General features: G+C 42.3%; 1 protein-coding gene across 2 annotated transcripts in view; it reads left to right on the top strand.

The window, feature by feature from the left end:
- Positions 1–3,591: 3,591 nt before the first annotated feature.
- FNIP2 (folliculin interacting protein 2) overlaps positions 3,592–25,990 on the top strand; it is a 120,772-nt gene continuing 98,373 nt past the window's right edge. Inside the window, exon 1 of one of the 2 annotated variants that reach the window (XM_024569054.4) lies at positions 3,592–4,004. In XM_024569054.4, coding sequence (XP_024424822.2) covers positions 3,907–4,004 — 98 coding nt within the window. In that variant the 5' untranslated portion in view covers positions 3,592–3,906. The remainder of the gene's footprint in view (positions 4,005–25,990) is intronic. The other variant, XM_045202780.3, reaches the window with a different exon arrangement.

Genomic DNA, 25,990 nt, shown 5'->3' with positions numbered 1-25,990 from the left:
AATACACAAGGTAGAGATAAAAAAGTTCACTGGATTGCTATTCTGCCCCCACCCAGCTTTAATGAGATATAATTAACATACAACATTGTATACATTTAAGGTATACAGTGTGTTTGAATTGTTAATTCTTTTTTTAAAGATTTTATTTATTTTTAGTGAGAGTGGAGAGGAGGGAGAGAGGGAAAGAGGGAGAGAAACATTGATCAGTCGCTTTTCTCATACCCCAACCAAGGCTGGCCCACAGCCCAGGCATCTGTTCTGACCAGGAATCAAACTGGCAACCTTTTGGTTTGTGGGATGATGCCCAGCCCACTGAGCCACGCTGGTAACAGTTGCATTGCTAATTCTAATTGGTGTTTATAAATCTAAAAATGAAAATGTTTTTGTGGCTAAGAAAAGAAGATGGCTACCCTCTCTTCAACAAAATTACAAGCCATCAAAGTTCTCAAATGTATTGCTTTTGTTGATTCAAGTGCAAGAAGCAGCAAAACTTACAGTAAACTAGAACCACTAAAGATGGATTTGCTATCTGGAGTCAATATTTACAAGATAATTGTGTTCCTGGTTTATGCATGTTGATCGATCAATAGTAGTATTCAAAGGACATGACCTATTAGTGTAATTTTCCTTCAAATGTAGAAATATATATAAATAAAAACTTGAGTTTGCTATGTTTAAATTCTTAGTAAAATTTCCATAAAGTTATTTTTTACTATACTTTTATTCTTTGCTTCTTGTAAATGATTTGCAAAATGACTTAAAAAAGGAAAAAAGAGAGCAGGTCCATTGGTGATGACTGTGTACAGGGTTAAACAGATAGGATTTATTTATCTCATAGAACTAGCCATCGAGGACAGAAAGCTGGGCCTTCTCTTATAAACTGCTTTTGGCTTCAGATAATAGAAATATCTCATCAAGTGGGGAAAGGTCATCTCAGGGCAGAGGGATTGTGGCTCAATGTTATCAAGGACACAGCTTGCTTCTACCTCTCTACTATCTGCAGTTCTGGTTTAATTCTCAGGCTAGTAGCAAGATAGTTGTAGCATTACATGGAAACATCCAAAGGAAGAAAAACAACCCCACATTTCTCTTTAAGAGTGAGAAAACTTCTCCCAGAATCACCCCTTCGCCTCGAGCTCCTTTCCCTCTTGTCTCCTTGGCTAGAGTTGCCTCACATGCTCATTCCCGAACACACACATGGGTTGGGAAAGGAATGGGATTATAATTAGATCATTCCAACTAGAGAGTGGGATAACGTCAGTTTACCCTGAAGGCACATGGCTCTGGGGGAGGGATGGACATCTGAACAAAACTACGGCTCTGTGAGGAAGAAGGGAGTAACAGATATTAGGCAGGGTACAGTAGCCGAGACAGGCTAATTGTAGGAGCGAAACTCCTAAAGCAACTGATGGAACACACACTAATTGGGGAGAGCTGTCACCAGGACTCAGAACAGAATAGGCTAAGTCAGCCCTTTCACAATTCCCCCTTTCCCACTTGGCGTTATTTTGTCATCTCCAGGCATTCAGGATATTGGTTTATCCCTCTTTCTTAACAGCTGCATACAGGTTTTCTAATACGTAGTGAGCAGGTTGAGGTAAATGAGATGTTTGGCAGTGGGAGATAAGCCACAAGACCAGTGCTGGAGACTGGGACTGTGACAAGCCTCAGGAATAGGGCAGTGACCAATGGATGACAGGGAAAAAAGAAAATAAAAGGTTTTGAAGAGGCCTTGAACCGCCAAGAAGAGAAATGATGAGACTGGAGTAGGAGAGCTGTCTAGAGCTGTGTACCAGAACCTTGCCGCTTGCCAGTTAGGATTTCTGTACACTTTTACAATACGAAACGGGAGGTGTGGCCACAACCAGGATGAGGAAGAATGTGGTATTGAAGAGGAAGCAAAGGGAGAAAAGGGAGAGCGGGAACTATTTCAGTTCCCTTTTTCTCCCCTAACTGAAGTCTGTCCTTAATCATTTCAAATGCACACTCTCCCTTTATAGTTGCCCAACTAGGACCCAAATTGAGGGTGATGGCTGGGGGAGGCTGTTTTTGCGATTGTCTCTGCTGGATGATCCTGCACTGATATGGAACTGAGACAGACCTTGGAGGTGAGGAATAAGGGACACCATGTCAAAATCCTCTTCAGTGTGAAGTCGTGAAAAGCTTGCTAGGCACATCAAGAGCACGCAGATTTTAGTTTGGAGGATTAAGGACATTATTTTATTGACATACCCCAAGACAGTGGTGGTCCCATGAGGTAGATGCTCCCAGTAAACAAAAGGAAGGGGCAAAATTGCAAATCAGACAGAGTTCCATGTATACTTCTTGTGCAGAAGGATGATCGCTCACCTGCATAAGTACTTAATGCACCATCTTAAATTTTTTTTGGTAATCCACCATTTTAACAGTAAAAATCTGAAGGGAAAAAATGACTTCCAGTTTCTATCCTCTTTCCCTTACCTTTGTGAAATTTCAGCACATCATCATTCACAGTAGTTGCCTACCAAAGCCAGAAACCCACACAGTAGAAATTGAGAATGCAAATTAAAATAAGCCGAGAAGAGGTATTTTTGATTACAGCTTCTTTTAGCCTACAGGCGTCCTCCTCTGAACAAATCTAAGAACCCAGGTGAGAAACCGTTCACCACTGATGAAGAAGGAAGCAGGAGAGGCAGGGTCCGAATCTCACCAACTTCACTCCCACCACCAGAGAAGCTGGGGAACTAAGGCACAGATTGAGAAGCCGCTTTGAGTCTGGCAAGGCGTTGCACCACCGCGGGCTTTTGGAGAGTTCTTCTTCACCAGAGGCTGAAGTTCTCACGGAGGGTGCGTGGGACTGAGAATAACAGTGAACTCAAAATACAACTCCTCTTTTGCCCAAACCAAACAATATCTGCCGATGATATCTGATTATTATGCGCCTAGATTGTTAATTCTGTATTGGGAAAACATTCCCTTGTTATAAAATAGCTTCCCTTACGTTTCTAAATCTATGTAGCGAATTCCATGTGTTCATTTTCACATGCAACTGTTTATATAACTATGGTATGGTGGCTCAATATGCCAAACCGAGCAAATGACTCAAAAAGTTAAGGAAAACAAGCAAACAAACAAACAAAAAAAAGCCCGGAGAAATCTAATCTGGGTATGGTAGAATGAGGTCAACACCTTGGTTGGTGTGAGATTCAAATCAGTCCAGGTAAGAGCAACGTCGTGCATGAAACCCTTTCCCCCCCGCAACACGCGCTTCCCATAAACGAGTCCTTGCACCTGCACAAAGCGAGGACTCAAGTTCACGGGCTTTGTCTCAAAAGAACAAAGATCGGCCCAGCGGCTCTCCGGCTGCTCCGAAATAAAGACAGCGCCTCGGGAACCCCGGCAGCCCACGGCGCTGCGCCCCCAGAGCGCCCCACCCCAGCCGCACGGCGCCCGCCCCCGCCCCCGCCCGTCGGGCCCCTTTAAGCGCCGCGTGCGCCTCCGCCCCCGCCCCCCGCGTGCCACGAGCGCGGGGCCGCCCGATCCGGGCCGCGCCTCCCGCCGGGGTTACGTGAGCCCGGGGCGGGCACCCGCCAGGCCAATGGCCGCCGCCGGGGTGGCCGCGCTCCTCCCGCGCCGCCGCCGCCGCCGCGGAGGGGCTGCGGGCTCCTCCCGCAGGAGATAACTGTCAGCGTGCGAGGCGGCGGCGGCGCGCCAGCTCCTTCCTGGGACCGGCTGCCGGCGGCCCCGGCCCGGAGCAGAGTTACTCAGCTGCAGCGGCCCCGCGCTCCCGCAAGGCTGGGCGGCCGCGCCTCCGCCACCGCCGCGATGGCCTCGCCGCCGCGGCCGCCGCCCCCGGCCGCGCGCTGAGCCGCCGGCCCCCGAGTGCAGCCGGCGGCCCGCCGGAGCCGCAGCGCCGGCGGCAGCATCATGGCCCCAACCCTGCTCCAGAAGCTCTTCAACAAAAAGGGCAGCTCCGCGTCGGCGTCCGCCCAGGGCAGGGCTCCCAAGGAAGGACCCGCCTTTAGGTGAGGGGGCGCCGGGGGCGGGAAGGAGGAGGGGAGTGGGTCGCCCGCGGCGTCGCAGCCCGTCGTCGGCGTGGCGTCTCGGGGCTTGTCCTCCGAGTGTGGTCCTGAGATCTCTGGGTCCGGGAGGGTCCTTCCTTCTTGCTCGCGCTCTCTCCCCACTCCTCGGGGTCCCTTCCTCCTCCCTGAGTTGTTCCTTGGGGTTCCCGGGCGTGCGCTGGCTTGGCCGTGGAGGTGGGGGATTGGCTGGGAATTGGGGTGACCCCCTTCCCAGCAGAGCCGTCTGGGAGCCTCTGCGGACGCTGCAAAGCTGCGAGCTGTCATTTTGAGGGCAGCGCCAACCCATTGTGTGCGTGACAGTATTTTGAAGTTGCGAAGGAGCAACAGTCACGAGAAAGGCACCTTCCTTCTTTCTCACTGCACAGGGCAGGCTCGCAAACAGATGAATGAAAGTCTGTAATTTCAACATCATTTGGAAGGCTGATGCCGCATGATGTGGGGAGAAGGGGAGTAAAATGCTTCTGTGAAATGGCCGAGATTGCAGTTTAACAAAGCTGTTTCATATAGTGGGTAGATGCGACCTCTGAGCACACACCTTTGCATAGTATTAACTGGCCTCCATGGAGCCTTGAACCTCTGAAATGCTTTGTGTCGATTTCTTGTTTATTTCTCTAACTGCGCTGTGAGGTCGGTACTATTGTAATTCCCTTTGCAGATGAGGAATCTTAAAGTCACAGAGAATTTACAACAGTTTGCCCAAGACGCACAGCTGTGCAAAGATAGCATTCTGACCTAAGCAGTGTGACCACAGAATCCAGTCTCTAAAATGTCTTTTCTCTTGTGCTTTCAGGGGCTAACTTTTAAAAGATGCACTTAGGTTGGGAAGTTTATTTACCTTCAAAAGTCCCCCCACTCCCAGCAAATTTTTTTATTGCACATCTACTTCCACCTGCAGCACTCTGCTAGGTGCTTTTTGGCCAAAATGTCTTGCAGAAGCAGTTTATTATTAAACAAGTGTAGTCCCAGTGTAATAAACCCTTTGAAAGTTTCAGGTGTTTGAGTAAGTTTTGTATTGTTTTACATTCTAGATTTTGCTTTTCTTGAATTCCATTCATTTAAAACACACACTGCCCCTTGCTGCATTTACATGAACATTAAGTACCAGTGCTTTGCATTTGTGGGGTGGGTGTGGGTACGTGGTGTTGCTTGGCAGGTAAATTGTGAGGACTTGAAATTGCCGCAGTGAAATTCTCAAATTTCCTTGAGGCTAACTGAATCCTTATAATTTGAGTAGGGAATTCTATTCCTTCCACTGCTTTGAGTACTAGTGATGTTCCTTCTCAGAATGGTAGAATTACTTGAGACCCAGGGTGTGTAATTTCTTCTCTTCCCTTTTAGCAACCCAGACTCCATCAAGGGAACAAAGCCTGCAGAGAAAAGGGCATGTGTGGTACAGGTGTCTTTACTTTGGCAGCCGTTTGGCAGGGGCATTGGCAGCCCTTTCAGTGCTAGTGGAGATAGTTGAGTGACATTGTCATTGTTTCCTGTGCTCTCTGCCCAGTTGCCCACCATCATTTCCTGCATCCCCAAGTTTGAGTGTATTTTGAACAACAAAAAATGTGGCTATATTTAGGGCCTGGCCGTATTAGGGAAATTGATTCCCACTTGGTGGGGACATTATCAGTGTCGTGTTCTGACTTTCCATTGGTGTCTGATGAAGAACAAAGTGTGTCAGGGGCTTTTTTTTTTTTTTTTAATTGACCTCATTAGGATTTTCTACAAGGTTTTGAGGTAAACATTTTCTGGAGAATTGGAGATCTCAGTTGAGCATCTCACTTGGTGACAGTCCTTCAGCACTGTCCCTGCTGGTGGGTCGTGGGAAGCCACAGACGTCAGTAAAGACCCAGGAAGATGAGGACAAATCACTCAGAGCACCCAAGCAAGTCTTCCTCCTGCTCTCTTTACCTGACTTCACTCTTACATGCTCTGCAGTGCTCTGGGGAAAAGCCTCCAGGAAAATTTCCCTTGTTTGCCCTACAAAATAATGACATTGTGCTTCACTTTATCCAGGTTAAGCCAAGTAGGAGCTAGCATGTGCTTTTTGGAGAAGGGGATGCCTCCTAGAGCGTCTTAGCTGTTCTTGGGGGCCTACTTTCTAGTTGAATAGATTTTGAGAAAATAAGATAAGATACTTCGGTTAAAAATCTAGTATTCTTAACGTGAATTTGAATTTGTATTCTTCAGTGCATTTAAATACGGGATGCAACTTGCAGATTGTGAGAATGAAAGTTCCTCTGAAGATCAAGCAGATGTTCTGGGCAGTTTTGTGGCATATATTGGTATATATTTTTATGAAAAACCTAAGCAAAAGTAAGATTCATATATATATATATATATTTGAACTCAAATATATATATATATACACACACATATATATATGTTTGTTTTAGAGTTTGTGGAAGCCTTTATATATTTTTCTTTCTTTAATGGACTTGGGCCAGTTATTTTAAACTTTTCTCCACAACTCTGAAGTTCTTTCCTTCATCAAGTTTTGTCCTGGATGTTATACTCTGCTCACACACTTCTTGTCACTTCCCTGGGTTTCTTAATGTTCTCTAATTCCTTCAGTTTTCACATACTGTGGTTGATTAGAGGAAATGTGTTGTCCAATATAAGCAGCTTATAATCACAGATCATATCTTCATGTTTTCTAGCATTCCATTTAAAAAGAGACTCATCAAAGTCAAGATACCTTCCCTAAGTGTATTTCTTTTCGGATCTTGACGAGAAGCTTTTTCATAGCTTTGGGGAAGGAGATTGCTAGGCAAAAGAAATCAAAAGAGATTGAGTTTACATCTTTGGGAGTAGTTAGGAACACTATATGATTATGGTGCTTGTGAAGTGTAAGCTCTATTTAAAGTTATAAAATTACATTGTGGTCTTGAAATTTGAGAGAATTTTCTATTTGCTGGTCTTCAGAATGCTTTCACTTTTAATTAAGTGACACATACATATATATTTGAATAACCCTTTGTTCCAGAAGGATAAATGAGAACAAAAAGAGATTATTTGCCTAGTGGCTCAAGTCAGAAGTAGAGTTGGGTTCTTGGTTACTTTCGATTTAAGGCCAGCATGCTCATTTAGGAATGTTTAAATGCCAAGATATGCTCAGTGGCATGTATGCCTGGCTCAAGTTTGAAGTTTGATCTTTAACAAAATTTAAAAAAATGTCTCTGGTGAATTAGTGGACTAGTTTCCACCTGAAATGTATATGCAACAGGGGGATAGAAAAGATTATGGGTTATCATATATTTTATTTTAGACCAGTTAGATGAAGTGAGTGAGCGTATATGTCACCTGGATATGAGGAGAAAATAAAAAGCATTTCAGCTGCTTGGTAGCTAGCTGTGTAAATGCTAGAAAGAGTAGACTCCACTCCTCCCCTCCCATCCCAAATGGCCTAGTTAGTGCTAATCCACATTCTGTTAGAAGAACTTTAAGTAATCTGTTACCAGGTTAGTATAAATATAATTTAATCCACTTATCATCATTATCAAATAGCATCTGATGCTCACATGCTTGTGGTTTTTGTGCTCCACCTGTACAATTCAAGGTAAGACACCCTTGGTCCTGCCTATTGGAGTTTGCAGTCTAAAAGATGACACCGTATACACCAAGATGAGTAAACAGCAAATAACACATTGGAAACTATAACCAGAAGATAATTCAAACCCCGATAAAGAGTGAATCTTTACAGTAAGTACAGCCTTAGAACTCACTGCACTCATCCTTGGTATGACCGAGGGCAGGACCATGGCTTACTCTGCCCTCCCACACGGTGAGGTTGCACAGAAGCTCTTCCTTTCCTCCCCTCCCATTGCCAGTTCATTTCCACTGTCCTCCTATTTCTAATGCCTAGACAAAATATGTGACACATAAATTGTTTTGATTTCTTCTTACTGCTTTCTGAATGTCTTCCTGGGTGTTTCCTTGGCCTCAGGTCCAGATTTATTGGCACACTCATTACATTGTATCTCCTTGTCTGGAAATATTCCATACACCATGGGGGTTTATTAGAGATTTTTGGCAGAAGGAAAGAAGGGACTGACTGTTCCATCTAATGCGGTGGGTGCTGTTTAAAAGCACCTGGGAGACAAATGGAGACCACTGATTGAGTCCTACTTCACGCACCATGTGCGACCCAACAGGTCTCCTCGTTTCTCTGGTCCTCATTTGTAAAGTGACAGCAGCATTGGAATGTCATAGGGTTGTGGTGAGGAGGTGATAGCATGAGTTTGGAAATCTCTCGGAAAGAGGAAAAGGCAATACCAAATGATGTAAGTATTACCGAGAGCCTTTTTTAAAGTCATGGAGTTCAGTATTATCCATGTCGGGTCTTTACTGAATGATTTCAGTAGAGAAGACCCTTATTTGATCATTTTTTCAGGATGATTCAATCTAAAGGACAACAGATTATATTCAGTCATTAAATATATGAGTCTCTTTTCTTTCTATAACAGGAGATGAGATAGAACCTAGGTGACGTGCTTTTATTTATTTATTTATTTAACCTTGATGTTGCCAGTGATGAAACAGAGGCCCGAAGTTTTCAGAGGAGTGTTAAAGACACTCGTAGGCAGTAACTCAGACCCAGATGGAGGTGACTGGGTTTTCAGAAATATTTTTAGACTCCTGTGTATCAGTTTTTCAGCATTATTTGCAAGTTTTTTTTTTTAAATCAAGAATAACATTTTATCTAGCCAAATGAGGAAATGTGTTAAACAGAATGATAGAGCCACACAATGGATGATACTCTGCAGCAGCCAAATCATTATTTACATGTATTTACATATACACACACACCCATACATGCACACATGCACACGCATATTTGTGTATATGTGCATACGTGGAAAGAGGTTCTCAACAGAAAAAGGAAAAACAGAGTATAAACTTGCACGGGTAATATTTAAAAGCAGTAGTGTAACTTGATTGTGCATGTGCGGGTGAGGGCTAGAAACACTTTACACTAGCACATTGACAGCCGTTGTCCAGGGCGGGTGAGACTTTCATTTTCCTCTTTTGTGTCGTTTTTCCTGGTAGTTTGGATTTTTCTCTAATCAATTTATGTTACTTTTGTGATTTAAATTGTTTTAAATGTTAAATAGGTCTTTGGGGTATTTTACACTATGAAGAAGGGAGTGATGATAACGTGTGAGAAACCTGGTTTGAATAAAAACTCATAGAATTTTTCCTCTTTGTTAAAATAACTGGTAGTTCCTGTTATTAAAAGTAATATGCTGTGAATTTTAATCTACTTAAAACCCAAGTTTGTTGTGAACCTTAGGAGGCCAATTTAGTGGGCAGTGCTGGTAATTGCAGGCAGTACACATGCGTGAAATTTGTGCCAGTCAGGCAGGGTCACTGCTGCCCCTAAGCCTTGGAGCCCAGGTCACCCACGCGGGCCTCAAGTTGGCGATCAAGAGAGACCCAATTAATATATTTGAAACATGTTTAGAAAAAAGTGGCACAGCTTTTTAGATTTGGGGAATATTTGGGTAAGTTAAGGGTCTTGGCTTGGCTTGGATGCATTTAAAGCTAAAACACGCATTATAACTTTAAGTTTTGAATTGATCACGTTGTTATCTGCCTTAGTAGGTGGTCTCGAGAGATGGTCTGATCAGGAGGTCCTTTAATGCAAGTGCGGATCTAGGGAGAGTGTTGGCTTTGGTTGCGGCTTTAGGTTGTGTTTCTCATGGTCTGTTGGTGAGGTCAGTTTAAGGAAACCACTTTGCTGTTGTGTTTCCCTGGCAAGGGAAGTTGTAAAAGACTGTCCTTGCACTCAAGTGCTTTGGCTGCCAGCATGCGCTCCTGGTGGGCGAATCTGATTCGGAACTGGTCCTGTGCGTACTTGTCCAGCCACTGTTTTTCTCGGTGTGGGCGAAAAGGGACAAATGTTTTATCCTGATTGTACAAGTCCCTTGCCTAGTGCGAGTCGTTGAGCCTGCACTGTGAGATCATGTCCTTCTCTGCACACGTCATTCTTTCCCTTTGCACAGAAGGGTGCTAAAATGGTGAGTTTCTACTTTGCAAGCGGTCTTTATCTCAGGTTCGTGAAAAATGATTATTATGTAAAAGAGGAAAAACAGGATGGACTTTTCCAGTTAAGTGGGCATGAAATAGTGATTTCCCTCAACTCCACCCGGTCTGTAAATGGAACATCCATGACTCACTTCTCAGGGCCACACAGGCACTTTTGTAAGCAGTGCTTGAATGGGAGGGCGGGACGGGGATGGAAGGAGAGGGGCTGGCATCCCACTTGTGTTCTGCCACAGTCTGTCCAGCTGCCTTTATAATGGACTTCTGAAAAGGACAATGTGCCTTCTCGCACATCATGCTACATATTCTTTTTAATTGCTCTTTCTGCTTGTGCCAAAATAATACAACATATTAAGTGCGATAAACGCAGCCATTAATACCGCAATGCTGTGGGTAAGTGTTGAGTAGCGCAGTGCTCTTTCTCGCACATGAGATTTTACTATTGGTATGAGTCTGGATCCCTGTCACAGTCCACTCTCTTTAACAGCATGCCTTTCATTTCTGTATATACTTAGAAATTTTTCTCATTATTTGCCCCTGAATCTTGCTTAATTTGTAGATTGTGCTCTGGGATATGTGGCCAGCATAGCGTTATGAAGAGATAACACGTACTGCTTTGTGAAGATGATGTTGTTACCACACCTAAGACTTTTTAGTCATAAGTAAGCACATTTCTATATTTGATATTCCACATCTTTCAATAAGTGATCATTGGTGTTTGATGACCCACGATGTCCAATCGAAAGTGACCGCTGAGTCATGGAGGCTCTTTAAGTGAGAGTGGCCATTGGGGCAGCAGAAATTCATTCCCCGAAAGCCGAGGGAGATGGATCGAGAGCCTCCGTGTCTGGTGGGGCCCTCAGTCTAGTTCCCAGTAGAGAGAGTTGTGTGTTGCAGGTTAATAACTTAATTAGGCACATATGTCAACAGCCTTAACTCTGTGTGTTTATGGCGGAAATATTTTTCTAGGAAATTTATAGTCTACTTATTTGAATGTACTGTATGTTACATTGTGTATATAGATATTAGCAGAAATTAAACATGTACAGGAATTTACTTGGCAACTTAACACAACCTAAAAACTTAACTTTGGAAGTGTCTGCTTTTCCTTGATATAGGTATATTCAAGACCCTGTAATCGTAAATGCAGCATCATCAAGGTGTAATTAAGGTCAAACAGTTATTGTTTACTTTTGTTTATTCGTGGCCTGCTCTGACCGAAAGATGTGTGTGCCTGTGTTTTAATATTTTATTCATGATATATTTCCACAGAACACATTGACATTTACTTTGACAGTTTTACAAACAGAAAACTAGAATTTGCTTGCAAGTACACATATATCAATTAAACAGAATTGAGTGGATTTTTGCATTTCATTGGATACATTCTATGAACTAAACTAGTCATTCAGTTGCCATGGCAACCCTGTTTCCTCACAACTTGAGGACAAGTTGGATGTTAACTGGTGCATTCCTCAAGAGATGAAACAGGTGTTGATTTAGGGTGTGTTAGGAAGAAGCAACAGAATCCACAGTCTGATCAGTTCCGCCTTTGACGCCTCATAAATACTTCAGATTGCCAGTTGGCTCTCCCTGGTGTACTGAGACACTTGGATACTTTCTTTTTTCCTACCTTACAGTTGGAAACTTCGAGGTGATGGGGAAAATTCAGTCATTTTGCTATCATTTAGCTCCTAATTAACCATCCTCATTTATTCAAGATCTTTTGTAAAATATGATTGAGACATAGTGACAATATTTTAAAAATTTGCCTCTTTAAAGCGTACATTTGAAAGATATTGAAAGAAACAATAAAATCACGTGTTACGGTTAGAGCACCGTGTGGGAGTTCTTCTAAATCCCAGCCCTGCCTTTGTGTCTGTGGTGCTTAATGCGGTGCCTGGCAGGAAGTTGGATCTAATAAAATACCTGCTGAATGAATGAATGTAAGGGTTTTGCAAGCTGATGACCCTTAAAGATTCTCTGGTATTTCAGAATCTGATCTCTTAAAAAATTAATGTTTTTTAGTAGGGAACTGCCTTTCTTGATGTTTCTGGCATGCTTTGTGACATTTTTTACAGGAATCTATCGAAGTCCTTTCCATTAATATCGATGAATTGTTTTTCTGGTATCAAATTCAGAGGATAAGGGATCTACCGCCCCCTCAAAAACAAAAACAATGAAAGTGATCCCGTTTTCAAGTCCCACAGCTACTGAAAAAAGTAAATAATCTGCAAACCTCTGAAATTATTAGCTGTGTGATTAATTGAAAACTCTGTTTTATACTTTTTAGATTTATTTGAATTTTTGGGTGGCTTGGTAAAACCAGAATACATTATGGAATGAAATTAGCCAGTTGGTTCTTTCAAATTTAAAATACAGCACACCTAATTATAAAAACAGTGTTGGTATTGCGAGCCCTGCAGAGACTGTTTGCGTGTTACATGAAGAGGTGCTTTTAGAATCATCTCTGCTTTCTATGTGTAATTTTTTTCATTTGCAGAAACAATTTAAAAATGAGTTTATAAATCCAACATGTTCTTTAAGAAGAATACAGTCCAGACTGTTATGTACCATTCATGATGGCCTGCGCTGTGTGAGGGAGGAACTTTGAGTAAACATTTTCCCTGAGCATAGCAGGCAGTGACTGTTTGCTTTAGAATGGTACACTGAATAAGTCAGTTGCTAGGGCAGAAGGAGGTGGCAGGAACTACTGTCTCCATCCAAAGGGAGGAGAAGGACCCTCGGTGGACACTTGGTGGTTTCTGAGTGTGCAGAGCTCCATGGTGACCCCAAGAACCTGTGGGATACTGCTGTGCGTGGCTGAGTGCCATGTGTTCCTGCAAAATTGTTTACAAATTAAATGATTATTTTATTTTGTTCAACATTAATTTTTAAATGCATGTGATAAGAAATCAAACAATGTAAAGTGATATACAATGAAATATAAGTCTCATTTCACACTCCTAATCTCTCTCCCAAAGGCTACCATTATTATACCTGTTTCTTTTATATCCTTCCAGAAATATTCTGTGCAAATACAAGAAAAAATTCTCTTTCGTTCACACAAAATCTTAGTTGCTGTACACACTGTTTAGCATTTTTCTAATAGTTGCCCAGTATTCCGATAAATAAATACATGTATAGTACTTCAGCCTAGTGGTTCTCAAGTCTGGCTATACATTGAAGTTACTTAGAGAGATTTTAAATGCCCACACTACTCTCTCAGAGGTCCTGATTTAATTGGTCTGGGTTGGGGCTTACATGTCTGTCTTTAAGAACCCCTCCCCATGGGTTTATGAAACCCTACTCATGCACAGCCGAGTGCACTAATTTTAACCAGTGCCCTGTTGGTGGATATTTAGATTGTTTTTAGGCTTTTTTGTTAGAGTTGGTGAACTTCCTGATCAGGAGGTACTTAGGGATAAGCTCTAATGTATTTCTAGGATAAGGGCCCAGGATGCAGTTTCTGCCTGTTTTTACTCCTGCCCACAGCACAGCGGCTGTTTAGTGGAGGTGATTTAAAGGACCCTGAGGAAACAGTGCTGGGGGGGTGGTGGTGAAATGCAGACCCAGCGTCCTCTTGGTAGTTCTTGCAAAAGCTCTTTTGCAATTCAGTTTGGCTGTTCTATGTAGACACAAAAAATGTTGGTCCTTCTTTTTACCCCAGTGATTTAAAAGAAAAATTCTCCGCATGAAGAAGTTAAAAAAAGCAAAAAAAACCTTTTGTGCATAGAGATGTTCTTTAGACATTGTCATTATAATGATAAAATCTAAAAAGAATCATGATAGCTGTCTAACCACAGGAAAGTGGCTAATTGTGATGTTAGCTTCACTGGATGTTATATGATTGTTAAATGATTATGAGTGTTGAATTAATATAATCAAATACATATTTAATGCAATATTAATGTCATATTATTAAATTGTAATATGCTATAAGTATTACATTAATTATATATAATTATCAATATAGTATAATTCACACCTCAGTATTTAATATAATGTTAATATAATCAAATGCTTGATATGTTAAGTGAAAGAAACCAAAACCAATTAGCATGTACAGGATAAATATATTAGCAAAATATGTAAACATATAACCAAGGACTACAAAGGAAAACAAAAATAAAACAGTTGATGTGATGCAGTAATGAACTGTGGGTAAATCTCCTTTAAAAATTCTTTTATTATAAAATTGTGTGGGCAAAAAATAGAAGTAGTAGAAAAATTGTTTTATAATGCAGATAGCCATTTATGGTTTTAAAGATGTTTTTTCATATTGTAAACCTTGTTAATTAATGGGCATATTATAGAATATCTATGTAAATGGCTTCTCTTGATTAAGATGCCTATAAATAGCTGCTTCTCAAGAATGTTAAAGGAGATGCGTGTAATATCTGTAGAAAATTAAACCATCTGCTGTGTGCTGGGTGCTATGCTGAGCTGCTTTTATTTACTCCTCTCACTCATGTCTCACACTTATCCTTTGAGGCTAGGTATCGGCTAATTTATGGATTATAAGGTTATAAGAATTCGTAGATGAAAAATTGAGGCTTGCCGGAGATTATTGAGTGGTTAACTAGTGATGCTGGGAATTAAACCCAACTCAATGAGCTCTTTCCTGATAGGGGACCTGTAGTCCCTCTCTGCAGGTTAATATATTTGAAGTTCTTAAGAGGTAAGATTCTATGGAGTTTTAAGGAAATATGGAATCCAAATATTATTTCTAAGGAGCTTCCCATTTAATTGTGCAAACAATAGATGTTAAGTTAAAAAATGGAATTGATAATACAAAGCAGTAGTTCAGAACCAGATCTCTAAAGTCAGACTGAGATGAAAGGAATGAGTGGGGGCTTTTTAGTCTGGCTGGTTAGGGAAGGCTTCACTGAGCAGACAGGAGCTGATGGGTGGAGTTCAGAGAGATGAGGGGCGTGAAGACTTTTTACCTTGGAGGTAGGTGTTCCTGGGTTAGTGAATGGACCGGTTCTTTGGAATAAGAGTGCCCCTGTGAGGCACGATCCACTGGGACCAGATTGTGCAGGGCTTTGCAAGCATTATTAATTTCAACTGTTAAATTTCGATGACCCCAAAGAGTAGATGGCTTGTCCTCAATCTGCACTTTGAGGATAATAGAGTGGGGACTTTGTTGTGGATTTGTGTTCCTGATATCACGCCTGGCTCCTGCACTTAAAATGTAGGACCCATTATCCTTTCTGAGGTTTTTTTTTTTTTTTAAGCTATAAAAGGGATATAAAATTGCTTTTCTCATAGGTGGTTCTGAAGACTAGAGATAATATATGCTAATCAAACCTGTTGCACAGCCTTTGGCACTTACTGTGCATTTGATAAATGGTGGCTCTTTTTACTTTCAGAGCCCTAAGTCTCTCCCTCTGGCTCCTTCAGCTGCTTTCCTGTATTAATCCTATCTCAGACTGTAGGGAAATGGCAAGTGGCTCGTCTTTGTCAAAAGGCGAAGTTCCCTCTCTGAAGGCATTGGGGAGCCACTGCACTTTCCAGTAGTGGACTGATGAAGCCGCTTGCTCAGCACAGGTACCTTAACTTAAATTTTGGTGCTGGGATCCAAGTCAGTGCAGTTTTACTATATGTGGCATCAGGAAGCAGAACCTGTGTTCCTTAGTTTTCCCTTTGTCCCCCAATCCCAGACCTCTCTCATCTCCAGAGGGGGAAAAATAAAAACTTATACAATAGAAACACCCTGCCTCTACTTTTACGGTTTCCCTCCTAACCTGTGGCAAAATTCATACATAGTAAACCTATCAGATCTCTCTGTCTCTCAAAATAAACACTTTATTTGTTTAGAGAAGGTTTGGATTTACAGTAAAACTGAGAGGGAAGTACAGAGGTGTCCCATATACCCCCACCCCCAAACATGCATAGTCTCCTCCATTCATTGTCGAGATAACTCACCAGAATGGTATATTGTTCATCAAGGAGGAACCTCTATTGACACACCATAATCACACAAGGTACGTAGTTTAGCTTAGGGTTCATCCTTGGTGTGATATGTTCCACGAGTTTGAACAAATGTACAATAATGTATATCTATCATTATAATACCATACAGAGTATTTTTCCTGTCCTAAAAATCCTCTGCGCTCTGCCTGTTCCTCTCGCCTTCCACCCCCAGAACCTGTTTTTCTATTTCAGGAGCTCCTTTTTTCTAAGTACTTTCCTGATAGGTCTGCTTCTTGTGTTGGTATTGATAAATTTCTCAAACATTCTTGAAGAGCCAGTTGTGGCTGGATCCTAAAATTCCAGACCTATGCCAAGGTGAGAAGTCCGTGTTGGAAGACTGATTAATTCAGTTAGTCATGATAGATTTTTTTCAACAAAAAAGGTAGAGGGGCTGGAAAGAGAGAAAGGCATTTGTCTCAGAAGCCAGGAAAAGGGAAAGCTTCCTATTGTCCAGTAATCTTATCTTGCTGAAGTGCTTAAGTACTGCCCCTAATTTCGTGGGGGTGCTAGTTTAGGGAATGTGCCAAGGGAAGTATGCAACCTCTGCTTGCTCCAAATAAAGCTGTTTTTTAAAAAGGCAGTGTAGTGTAGTTCCATTGGGCACAAACCCCCGCTTTAATTTGTTCATCACTTTGTCTTCCTTCTTTCAATCTTCCCTTCACATCTAGGTTGCACTGGACTTTGCTCTCACAGCTGACTACTGTGCTGCACTGCTTTTTATTCCAGCCAGTATTGAGTTTTACAGCTTGGACCGTTAAAGTCAATATTGTGTTTAACTCAGCGGTAGCAACGTGAGTTGTTTTGAGATTGCCTTGACCCTGCTAGCATGTTAAGTAGCTGTTTAAGAGGAAGGTTCTTTTCAGAATTATGTTAAAATTAGCACCTGATTGTCAGAATTGTTGTGGTCCAATAAGTACACCATAGTAGGTAACTTCCCTGGGGTTAATGTGTTGCTAATAACGTGTTAGACCTGTGCTCTCTCCCTTTATGTTAGAAACCTTTGTGTGCAAAGAAAGCCTTGGGCCTTAGGACTCCAGAGATAGTTTTAGTGGAGGAGGGGCTCAGTTATCCTTAAGGATAAACTAATAGGGTCTCTCTTCTCCTTCAAAACGAATCTCAAAGTATTGCTAATCTATCAGCTATCTCTCCTCTGTTGAGAGGACTTCGCTTTTATCCCCATTCTACAAATATTTGGTCTGTGGGACGTTGAGGGACTCTGCCCCAAGCCCTGGGGTTAGCAGGCTTCATATTTTCCCCCTCCCTTCCTCCCTTCTCATTAAAGGTCCATCAGCTTAGTTCCTGTGTGGCCTTATGGGTGCAGAGAAGGAGGTCACTTGACCTCAACAGGTTTAGGCTCTGGGTGGCCTAAAATCCTCACAACTGGAATTCTCCATCTGTTCCCATCCAGTTCATAGCCTGGCCCCGTCTAACTGACCACGATTTGAGGCTGAGATTTGGCATCAAAGCTGAGCAAGTAGTTAAGGGTTTATATATCTTCCATTGCTTTCTCTGAATGCCGTTTCCTTGGGGACCGAAGTGGCATGCATGGAGGAATGTACATGAGGCAAATTTCAAGGGGAAAACTAGATGGGATGTGAAAGTGAACGAGGGGAGATTACTAACAAAAAGGATAAATAATTCTGGAAAAGTAGTAACATATAAAATAACTTCAAGATTTTGAGCCTCAGTGACCTAGGAGAATTGTAGCATAATTAATAGAAATAACACAGTTATAAGGAGAATGTCTTTTAAAAAGGGAATATATACGTTTGGTTTTGACTGAATTTGACTGAACTTGGATATTCTAAGTCTTGATGTTCATGAGGCATTGGTTGTCAGGGAAGATACCAAGCCATCATTTGCCAGAGGGCCCAGGAAATCCATATTTTGCTCTTAAGACATTTTTTCTTATTCCCTTCCCCAAAATTACTTTTGTCAAAATTCTTTTTGTTTTTTCCAAAGTGAGTTCAGATGCCACCTCTGATTGTCTTTGCTGATTGCCCCCAAAGGGCCATGCCCTCTGAATTCTTGAACTTAAGAGTTCTTTTTTTTTTTATGGCACAATATTCTACTAGTTATTTTTCTAATTATCCAAATACTACCAAATTATACCTTGAGTGCAAGGAACATTATATGTATGTCCCTGCAGCTCACGGCACAGCACTGAGTACATTAACAGGGGCTCAGAACATGTTCAAGTGTATTTGTTTGAACCTGTTTATTTTCAGCTACTACCACTACTTAGAGAAATATTCAATTTATTAAATGTATTAATAATTTATTATATGAAGTTACTTTATCAATTTTACACAGATTTGTCTCTGACACTGTAAGAACATCTCCCAGTGCTTATATTTCAAAATTTAACCAGAAAGTGTATTTATCTTGTTCATGCCTCTCACTGTGTTTATCTCCTTTTGTCGTTTCTTTCCAGCTACAGGGTTATGTATTTTTTTAAACTTGAGCAACTGTTCTTTTTTAATAGATCATTTTATTTTTTTTTCTATATTAGTTCCAGTTTAGATTTCTGAGGTTCATGGCCTCAGAAAGAAATACATGGCTTATTCTATTGAGAATATGCCTTTTTTTTTTTTTTTTAGAGCTTTGGTCTGTTAGAAGAATAGCTTGAACGCCATCTTTACCTAAACTGACCAGACCTGAAACTCACTTACCACTTATCTGTCCAAAGAATCTTACTGTGTGTTCCTTGTCATTGGGCATTTTCCTGGTAAAAAATGCTTAGTGCTATTTAGAAATATGGCCCTATCCCTAGCCAGTCTGTCATTCAAATTAGTTATGAAAATGTTAAATTCAGTCTTCACACCCATCACCGAAAGACCACTTTGTTTATACTTCTCCTTCTAGAGAAATGGTTGTTTACTCCTACTTCTGTTTTTTGGTCCTAACCCAATTCTCTGTCCAAGATAAACATTCTACTGGCTTCATGCTGTTTTATCCCCATAAAAACAAGCGACCAGATACCTGTGTACTGATGCAGTTCACGTGGTAAAGACTTGAATGGCAGATGAGATTCAGATAAATACAGGAACACTTGTTTTGGTTTCTCATGGCCATCGTTTGAGAAGACAACCTAAGTTTGCTAGTACATAAATTACATACTGTTACAGCTTCAAGGGACTAACAGAACTTTTTCCCTCCCATTTGAATTTTGTGGTTATCAGTTTTGAATTAAGTGGACCAACTAGGGCTTGAAAATGTTTATTTCACCCATAAATTGTGGCTGTCCTCAAATGGAGTTGATGGTGGTTTCTGTTTTCCAAAGAACACAGCTTAGTTTGGGAAGAGCTACGACAGTCACCCCTGCAACCTTTATTCTGTGATATTCTTGCTCCCTCTTTCCTAAAAAAGTAGTGACAAATTAACCAAACTCCAAAGTATTGTGACTTTGATCTCCTGGGGTTTCCCTCTGATGACTCTGTGATTTCCTCTTTTTCTTTTCTTTTTAAAGATTATATTTATTTATTTTTAGAGAGAGAGGAAGAGAGGGAAAAAGAGAGGAAGAGAAACATTGATGTGAGAAACATCAGTTGTTTGCCTCTTGCACACGCCTCAGTTGGGGACCGAACCTGCTACCCAGGCATACGCCTTGACTGGTAATCAAACTGGTGGCCTTTTGCTTTGCGGAAGAACGTCCAGCCAACTGAGCCACATTGGTCAAGGCCCTGTGATTTCCTCTTCATGGTGCTCTCTCTATTTTTAATTTGCCACTTTAATTAACTTAGATGAGATAATTTCTTAGTGGCAGGGCGGGGGAGAGGAAACACAAGGGGGAGAGATTATTTTCTGAGTCTTGTTTTTTAAGGCCCTAAGGTTTCTTTTAATCCCCAAGTCTGTGATTTGAATTTTACATTTGAGACAGAAGCACCTGTGACTCCAGGTGGCTGCTGCCATCTCCCAGTAGTCTAGGAGGGGGACTTGGAGGATCTCACACGTTAGATGTTGTTGAGAAAGTTAGGAATATTCCCCATACTCCATGGGGCCAGAAGCCCTCTTAATCGAATCACTTCTTTTCCTTAGCAAAGACAAAGATTTGTTTAGCCTATGAAATATAGTTGGTGATTTCAAAGTAGAAACAAGCCATGCTGGAGGTTTAGGATGCTGAAATCAGGAGTTACATGTAATACAAACCAATTTTCCCAAGGTTTTCTTTTCTATAAATTACGCTGAGAGAGAGGTGCATATTGGTTAAATGTGCTCTTGTGTGTTAAAGAGCAGTATTTTCAGAGAAAGTGTAATTGATAAGATAGACTTAGCTATAATAACTTGCACTTACGTGGGTTATATTTTCCAAAACAGTTATGTTTATTTAAAAAACTAGCAAACAGGCTCACTGGCCAAGGTCACAGAAATAGTTGTCCGTATGGGTAGGGGCAGATCTAAACAGAGACCTCTTGACTCCTGTATCGGGCCTTGGCTGGTTTTTAGTCCCGTGAGTATGGCAGGTCACCTTGTTTTGCCCTTGTTAAAAGCTGTTATGAATTTATAGCTACAGTGCATTTTTTTGATTTTTAATGTTCATAAATCTGCATTCTTTTGTGTAATGTTGAAACTTTTTTGTTTTCATTAGGTCTTTTCCCTTTTCTGATACAGCGGTGCTCAGAACTCTACATACAGTTCATAAAAGTCACCTCCACACTCCTTCATGTGGCTGACCCCGTCTCATTTCCCTTTGCTCTCCCCCTCCCACTCCGTACACCAGTCAAAGTGAACTCTTCTTAGTTCCTCAAACAATTTTGAGCTTTCCCTTTGTAAAGACTTCTTTGCCTGGAACTCGCCCCCTCCCTTCCGCCTTTAACCTGCTGACTCCTACCTAGGGTGGCGGTTTGGAGTGGGCGTGGGCTCTGGAGCCAGACGTCAGGTTTCCAATCCTGACACCACTGCTTAATAGCTGTATGATCTGTGAGATCTACTGCGCTGCTCTGTGCTGTGCAGCTGTCTTCTTGGTACATTGGGAATAATAGTAACCACCTCCTGGTGTGGGTTATGAGATTTAAATGCGTTTGTTCTTGCAAAGTTAGAACAGTGCCTATTACATGCTAAGGGCTCTGGTAGCTGGAAGCCTTTGCTGATAGTGGCGCCCCCCCACCCCACTAGATAACTCTGCTCTTTCTTATACTCCTCATTGCACTTAGCACCTTATCCTGCTGTGTTGTAATTGCCTCTGCCTAATTCTACCCCTGCATTGCAAGGACAGGGAGGGCAGTGCCATGTCTGTATTTTTCACTTTGAGATACAGCACTTGGCACCTGTAGGGGCTTGGGAAGTGTTTGGAAAAAGGAATAAGCAAAGGACCTGTTAGCTCACGTTGTCAGCTTAATGTCTTTGACCTCAGCTTTCTTTTCCTTTTGTGAAGGTCATTTTAGCTTTTTTTGGAGGGGAGGTTTGATGGGAGTAATTTTAGGAGAAAGATCATCTCCTGGTTCAGCCCAGGTTTCTTTATGGAAGCTTTTGGAACTATAACACACGATTAGTGTAAAAGAGGTTGTGCATATGGACAGGCCTCTTTAAACATTGCTGTGTTCTTTAAGAAGAGGCTAAAGTGGGTTCCACAAACAGGCTAGACTCCCGAGGACACCCGGTCGATGTTGACCACAGTCTGGGTTTAACTGAGCAACTGCCCCAGCCTCCCTGCCCCGGCTCTCCAAACACACACTCACAGGATTTCCCGGCATTCAGCTTTTGTTGGCAGTCAGGTGTGCTCTGGCCATATGTAGCGGTCAAAGCCACTTGACTTTTTCCCCTTGCGTGCTCTATCCTTAGTCAAGAATAAAAACACAGTAAAAGGAAAGGCTTGTGCAACAACAGAACAGTTTCTGGGTGAAAGTAATGAATTTTTTTTTCCCTACTCTAGGGGTGGTGGTGATCTGGCGTAGTCCTGGCAGTTACTGGCGTGGTGGGGATAATCTAGATGAAAATAATGCCTTTCTTAAGGGGAAGGAGGAAAGAGGAAGGGGGTTTGCTTTGCTGCTGTGATTTCTTTGCTTGAAGTCATTAAAGGTTTGGAGCCCTGGAAGAGCGAGACTGGCAGCTGATTGCTGGAGAAGCTATCGGATTGTCAGGGGCAGCAGTGAACAGCTAAGATTAACCGGCTCAAACGGGACTTTCACAGCAGTATCGTTTTAAAAACAAACTCCATTTCTTCAGCTTGCTTCTGGCTTCCTACATCTGGTCAGCCCTGACAGAAAGTTGGTGATAATAAAATGTAGTGAGCCCTGACCACATACAGACACTGTTCTAGGCACTTTCTCCATAGAGTCAGTGTATATCTATGTTCATATTTATGGTTCGTTTTCATTTTAAAATTTAATTTAATTTTTCTTTTTCAGGAAAGCAAGTTAGGATGCGTAGTAATTAAGAGTATGTGTGTATGTGTGTTGGATTTGAATCTCACCTCTTTTTCACTAGCTGTGTAATTTGGGGCAAATTACTTTCCATCTCAGATTTCATTGAAACAGAGTCCCTATTAGATGAGATAGTGAGAGCAAAGTGCTGTGCAAAGCTCGTAGTAAGCTGCTCAGCTGTTAGCTAAGTAAGCCACGAACCATTTGTCACGCTGTCTTCTGCTGCGTGTGATCTTTGATTGTGATTGGTGTCCAGGGAAATTTGTGAAAAATTTCAGAGTATTTCTTCTATGGCTCCGACTGGGAAGTTAAGTGCATCGGCCAGTGCTTCCGATGGTGTTGCCGTTGTCTGCCAAGCCGAAGGGTGAGAACGGTCTCGCTCTGCCCAGGCTTACCAGGGCTTTCCTGGTCTGCAGTCACACCCCGTCACTGACCCTTTGTTTCTTCGCAGGGTCAGACCAAACTGGAGCCGTGTGTTTCTCCAGGAGGCGGTGGTGCCTCATTGAACCACTGTGTTTTCCAGAGCAAGAGGGGACCACCTTGTGCTCATGGGGTCTCAGCTACTTCAGATTACTCATCTTTCAGCTGTATGTTCCTTCCACTTGGTCCTTGAGCAGTCCTGGCTCTCCTCCCTTACCCTCAGAGCCTCCGAAGTAGTGGGATTGGGAGTGTGTGTGTGTGTGTGTGTGTGTGTGTGTGTGTGAGAGAGAGAGAGAGAGAGAGAGAGAGAAGTATCAGGCTCTGATCACTTGGAAAGCATTTCTTATAGTTAAGATTTTAAAATGTTACTGCGTTATGAAGAACAGTTAGGCCATTTATTTATTAGAACAATGGCTATAATATAGGTTAACCTGGATGGCCAGGTACTCTGACTTCTTTTATGTTTCTGATAAGTGCTGTGAACTCTAAAAGTAAACTTACAAATGAACCTGTAGGAGGACCTCATACAATAAGTCTTCATCCAAGAGATTTCACTTAACATCTTCCATAGTCCAGTTACAACGGATTGGTAGAATACAAGAATGAGTAAGATATATCCCTGCCCTTGGTCAGTTCGCTTGGTGAAGGTTTGGTCCATACTGCTCCGTTGTAACTTGTGGGGACTAACGGTGTATCAAAATGTAGAGGCAAGGAAGACCTACAGGAGTGCTCCATGAACACTTGTTGAATGATATAAGCCTCTGAATTTGGTGGATTCCTTTATTTTTCAGTTTTTTTTCACCTTACACCTTCTTAGATATTTATCTTTCCATTTGAAGAGTTAGATGCTAAATATATGTATGTTAAGTAATTTTGATATTTGAGCTCATAATTTAAAAATTCTTTTTGTCTTTTCATTTTATCTAGGTTATCATGGTTAGAATTTATTTACTAGTTTTCTGGAAACCTAACTCAGTGGAATGGACAGGGTTGAGGGTGGGAGGTGGTGGAGGAGGGACAGCAGTAGATGAAAGGGTGGAGTTTTCTGATAGGAGTTTGTGTTTCCCCATAAACACTCTCAGGCAGTATTGCTTCCAGTCCCTTACACGGTTTCCACAGATACTCTAGACTTTAGATGTTTTTCCTGCATGGAGAGCCCTTAGGAGTTTTCATGTTGATCTGTTGGTGATACCAGGAGTTTTACAAGTTACAACTGGCCACTGTTAAAACGCAGGAAATTCTCTTGCGGAGCGTCATTGTTTTCCATAGGCTTCCAGAGTGCGATGCCTCCCTGCTCTGGGGACCATCAGTAATGGCCCACTGTGCTTCATTTCCTACACACCCTCTGCATTGTGCAGAATACAAAATAAGGGTGATAGAGGTCAGTAGTTTCGAGCTCATTTTGTGCCACACGTAGAAGGGCTGAAAGCAGGTGAACAGGTAGAGACGGTGAAGCAGCTTCCATAGAGCAATGTCCCAAGCAGGTGAGGGACGGACAGCGACCCGGAGACCAGGGTCTGTCTACTCTTTTTCCTAGATCAGAAGAAGCAGAGCTCTTCCCTATGGAAGGAGGAAAGTGAATGTGGGTGAGGTTCCGGTTAACAAACATTAGTTGAGTGCCTTATGTATACCAAGCCCTGTGCTAGTTTCTGGGAACAAATGGAGGACTGAGATACCTGCTTTCAGGGGCCTTATAGTTTAGGAGAGGAAGTGGTCACCAAAAGCCATGTCAGGACTAAGTACAGTCCAGCCTCATCACCTGTGGACTCCATGTCTGCGAGTTCATCCACTCACTGAGGTTTGTTTGTAGCCCTAAAGCCCATCTGCGATGCTTTCATGGTCACTCAGGCAGGGGGACAGATGGCAGAAGATGGAAGTCACGCGGCGTGCACGTTCCCCGCCGAGGGCAGACAAGGCAGCTAGCACTCTGTCTTCTTGTGTCATCTCTCATACTGTACACAGAGTCCTTCTCACAGTCTGGTTGGCAATTTTTTTTTTTGCATTTTCATTGTTTTTCTCAGTCTTTTAGCTATTGAAAATGGCCCCAAGCATAGTGTTGAAGTGCTGTCTAGTGTTCCCAAGGCAAGAAGGCTGTGATGTCCCTTACAGGGAAAATATGTGTTAGATAAGCTTCATTTGGGCATGAGTTACAGTGTTGTTGGCTGTGATTTCAGTCTTTGGAAGCAGCAATCAATGTATACTAAATAAAGTGTCTTTAAACAGAAGCACACATAAAACATGGGTAAATACAAATCAGTTGATGAAAATGTTGTGGCCAGAGGCTTGCCGGAACCCAATTCTGTATTTCCCCTAATAGCACTGGTGCTTTATTCACCGATTCAGTTTTCTGAGACTTTACGGAAGGTGAGTACTGTGAGTAAGGAGAATCACCCGTGCAGCACTCAGCCGCCTTAGAATGGAGAAGGCAGACAGTCAGCTGGTCCTAGAATGAGTTCCGAGGGCTCTCCCAACGGAACGACCGATATGGTGGAAAATCAGAGTCATGTTTTGTAGGGCTTGAAAGATAACGAAGTAAAGCCAGGGTGGGTTTGCCACAGGAAGACCCTGATGGGTTATGTAAAGTCAAAGGTCAGGCTTGCAGGGAACAGGTAGGCGTTAGGATAGGAGGTTGTAATCCAAGTCAGACTGGAAAACGGGAGGGGTAGAAATGAGGGCTGTGCAGGAAGAGCGGACAGCACATTGTTGGTTGTTGGATCAGCCATTCATTCACAGGAACACTTGGCTAGGCTAACGGGGACAACGTAGTGGTAGATCAGAGGGCCCAGAGAGCTAACAAAGGCTAGTTCAGTGCCCGCTGAGTCTGCTGTGTGCGCATGTTTCCAGAGATTCTGAGAGCCCTGAGACATGATCCAGGAATCTTGAAAGTCGGGGTGTAAAAGTGGGTATACAGAGGCCTAAGCAAAGCATCAAACTACAAGTGGCAAGGTTCTTACTGCGTAGGACACAATGTAGTTGTTCGGTGTACACCCTCTTTGTGCCGTGGGAAGGACATGGAGGAAGAGTCAACAAGATTGTTTATTGATTAAATTTAGGGACAGGAGGGGAGGAGAGGAGTGAATGGTCAACAGTTGCTCCCAAGTGTTGACTAATTGTCATGAGATGCTTTTT

This window comes from Desmodus rotundus, chromosome 9 (genome assembly GCF_022682495.2).
Source record: "Desmodus rotundus isolate HL8 chromosome 9, HLdesRot8A.1, whole genome shotgun sequence".
NCBI lineage: Eukaryota > Metazoa > Chordata > Mammalia > Chiroptera > Phyllostomidae > Desmodus > Desmodus rotundus.
The sequence above is the reverse complement of the archived record's forward strand: the minus strand, read 5'-3'. Positions and strand labels throughout refer to the sequence as shown.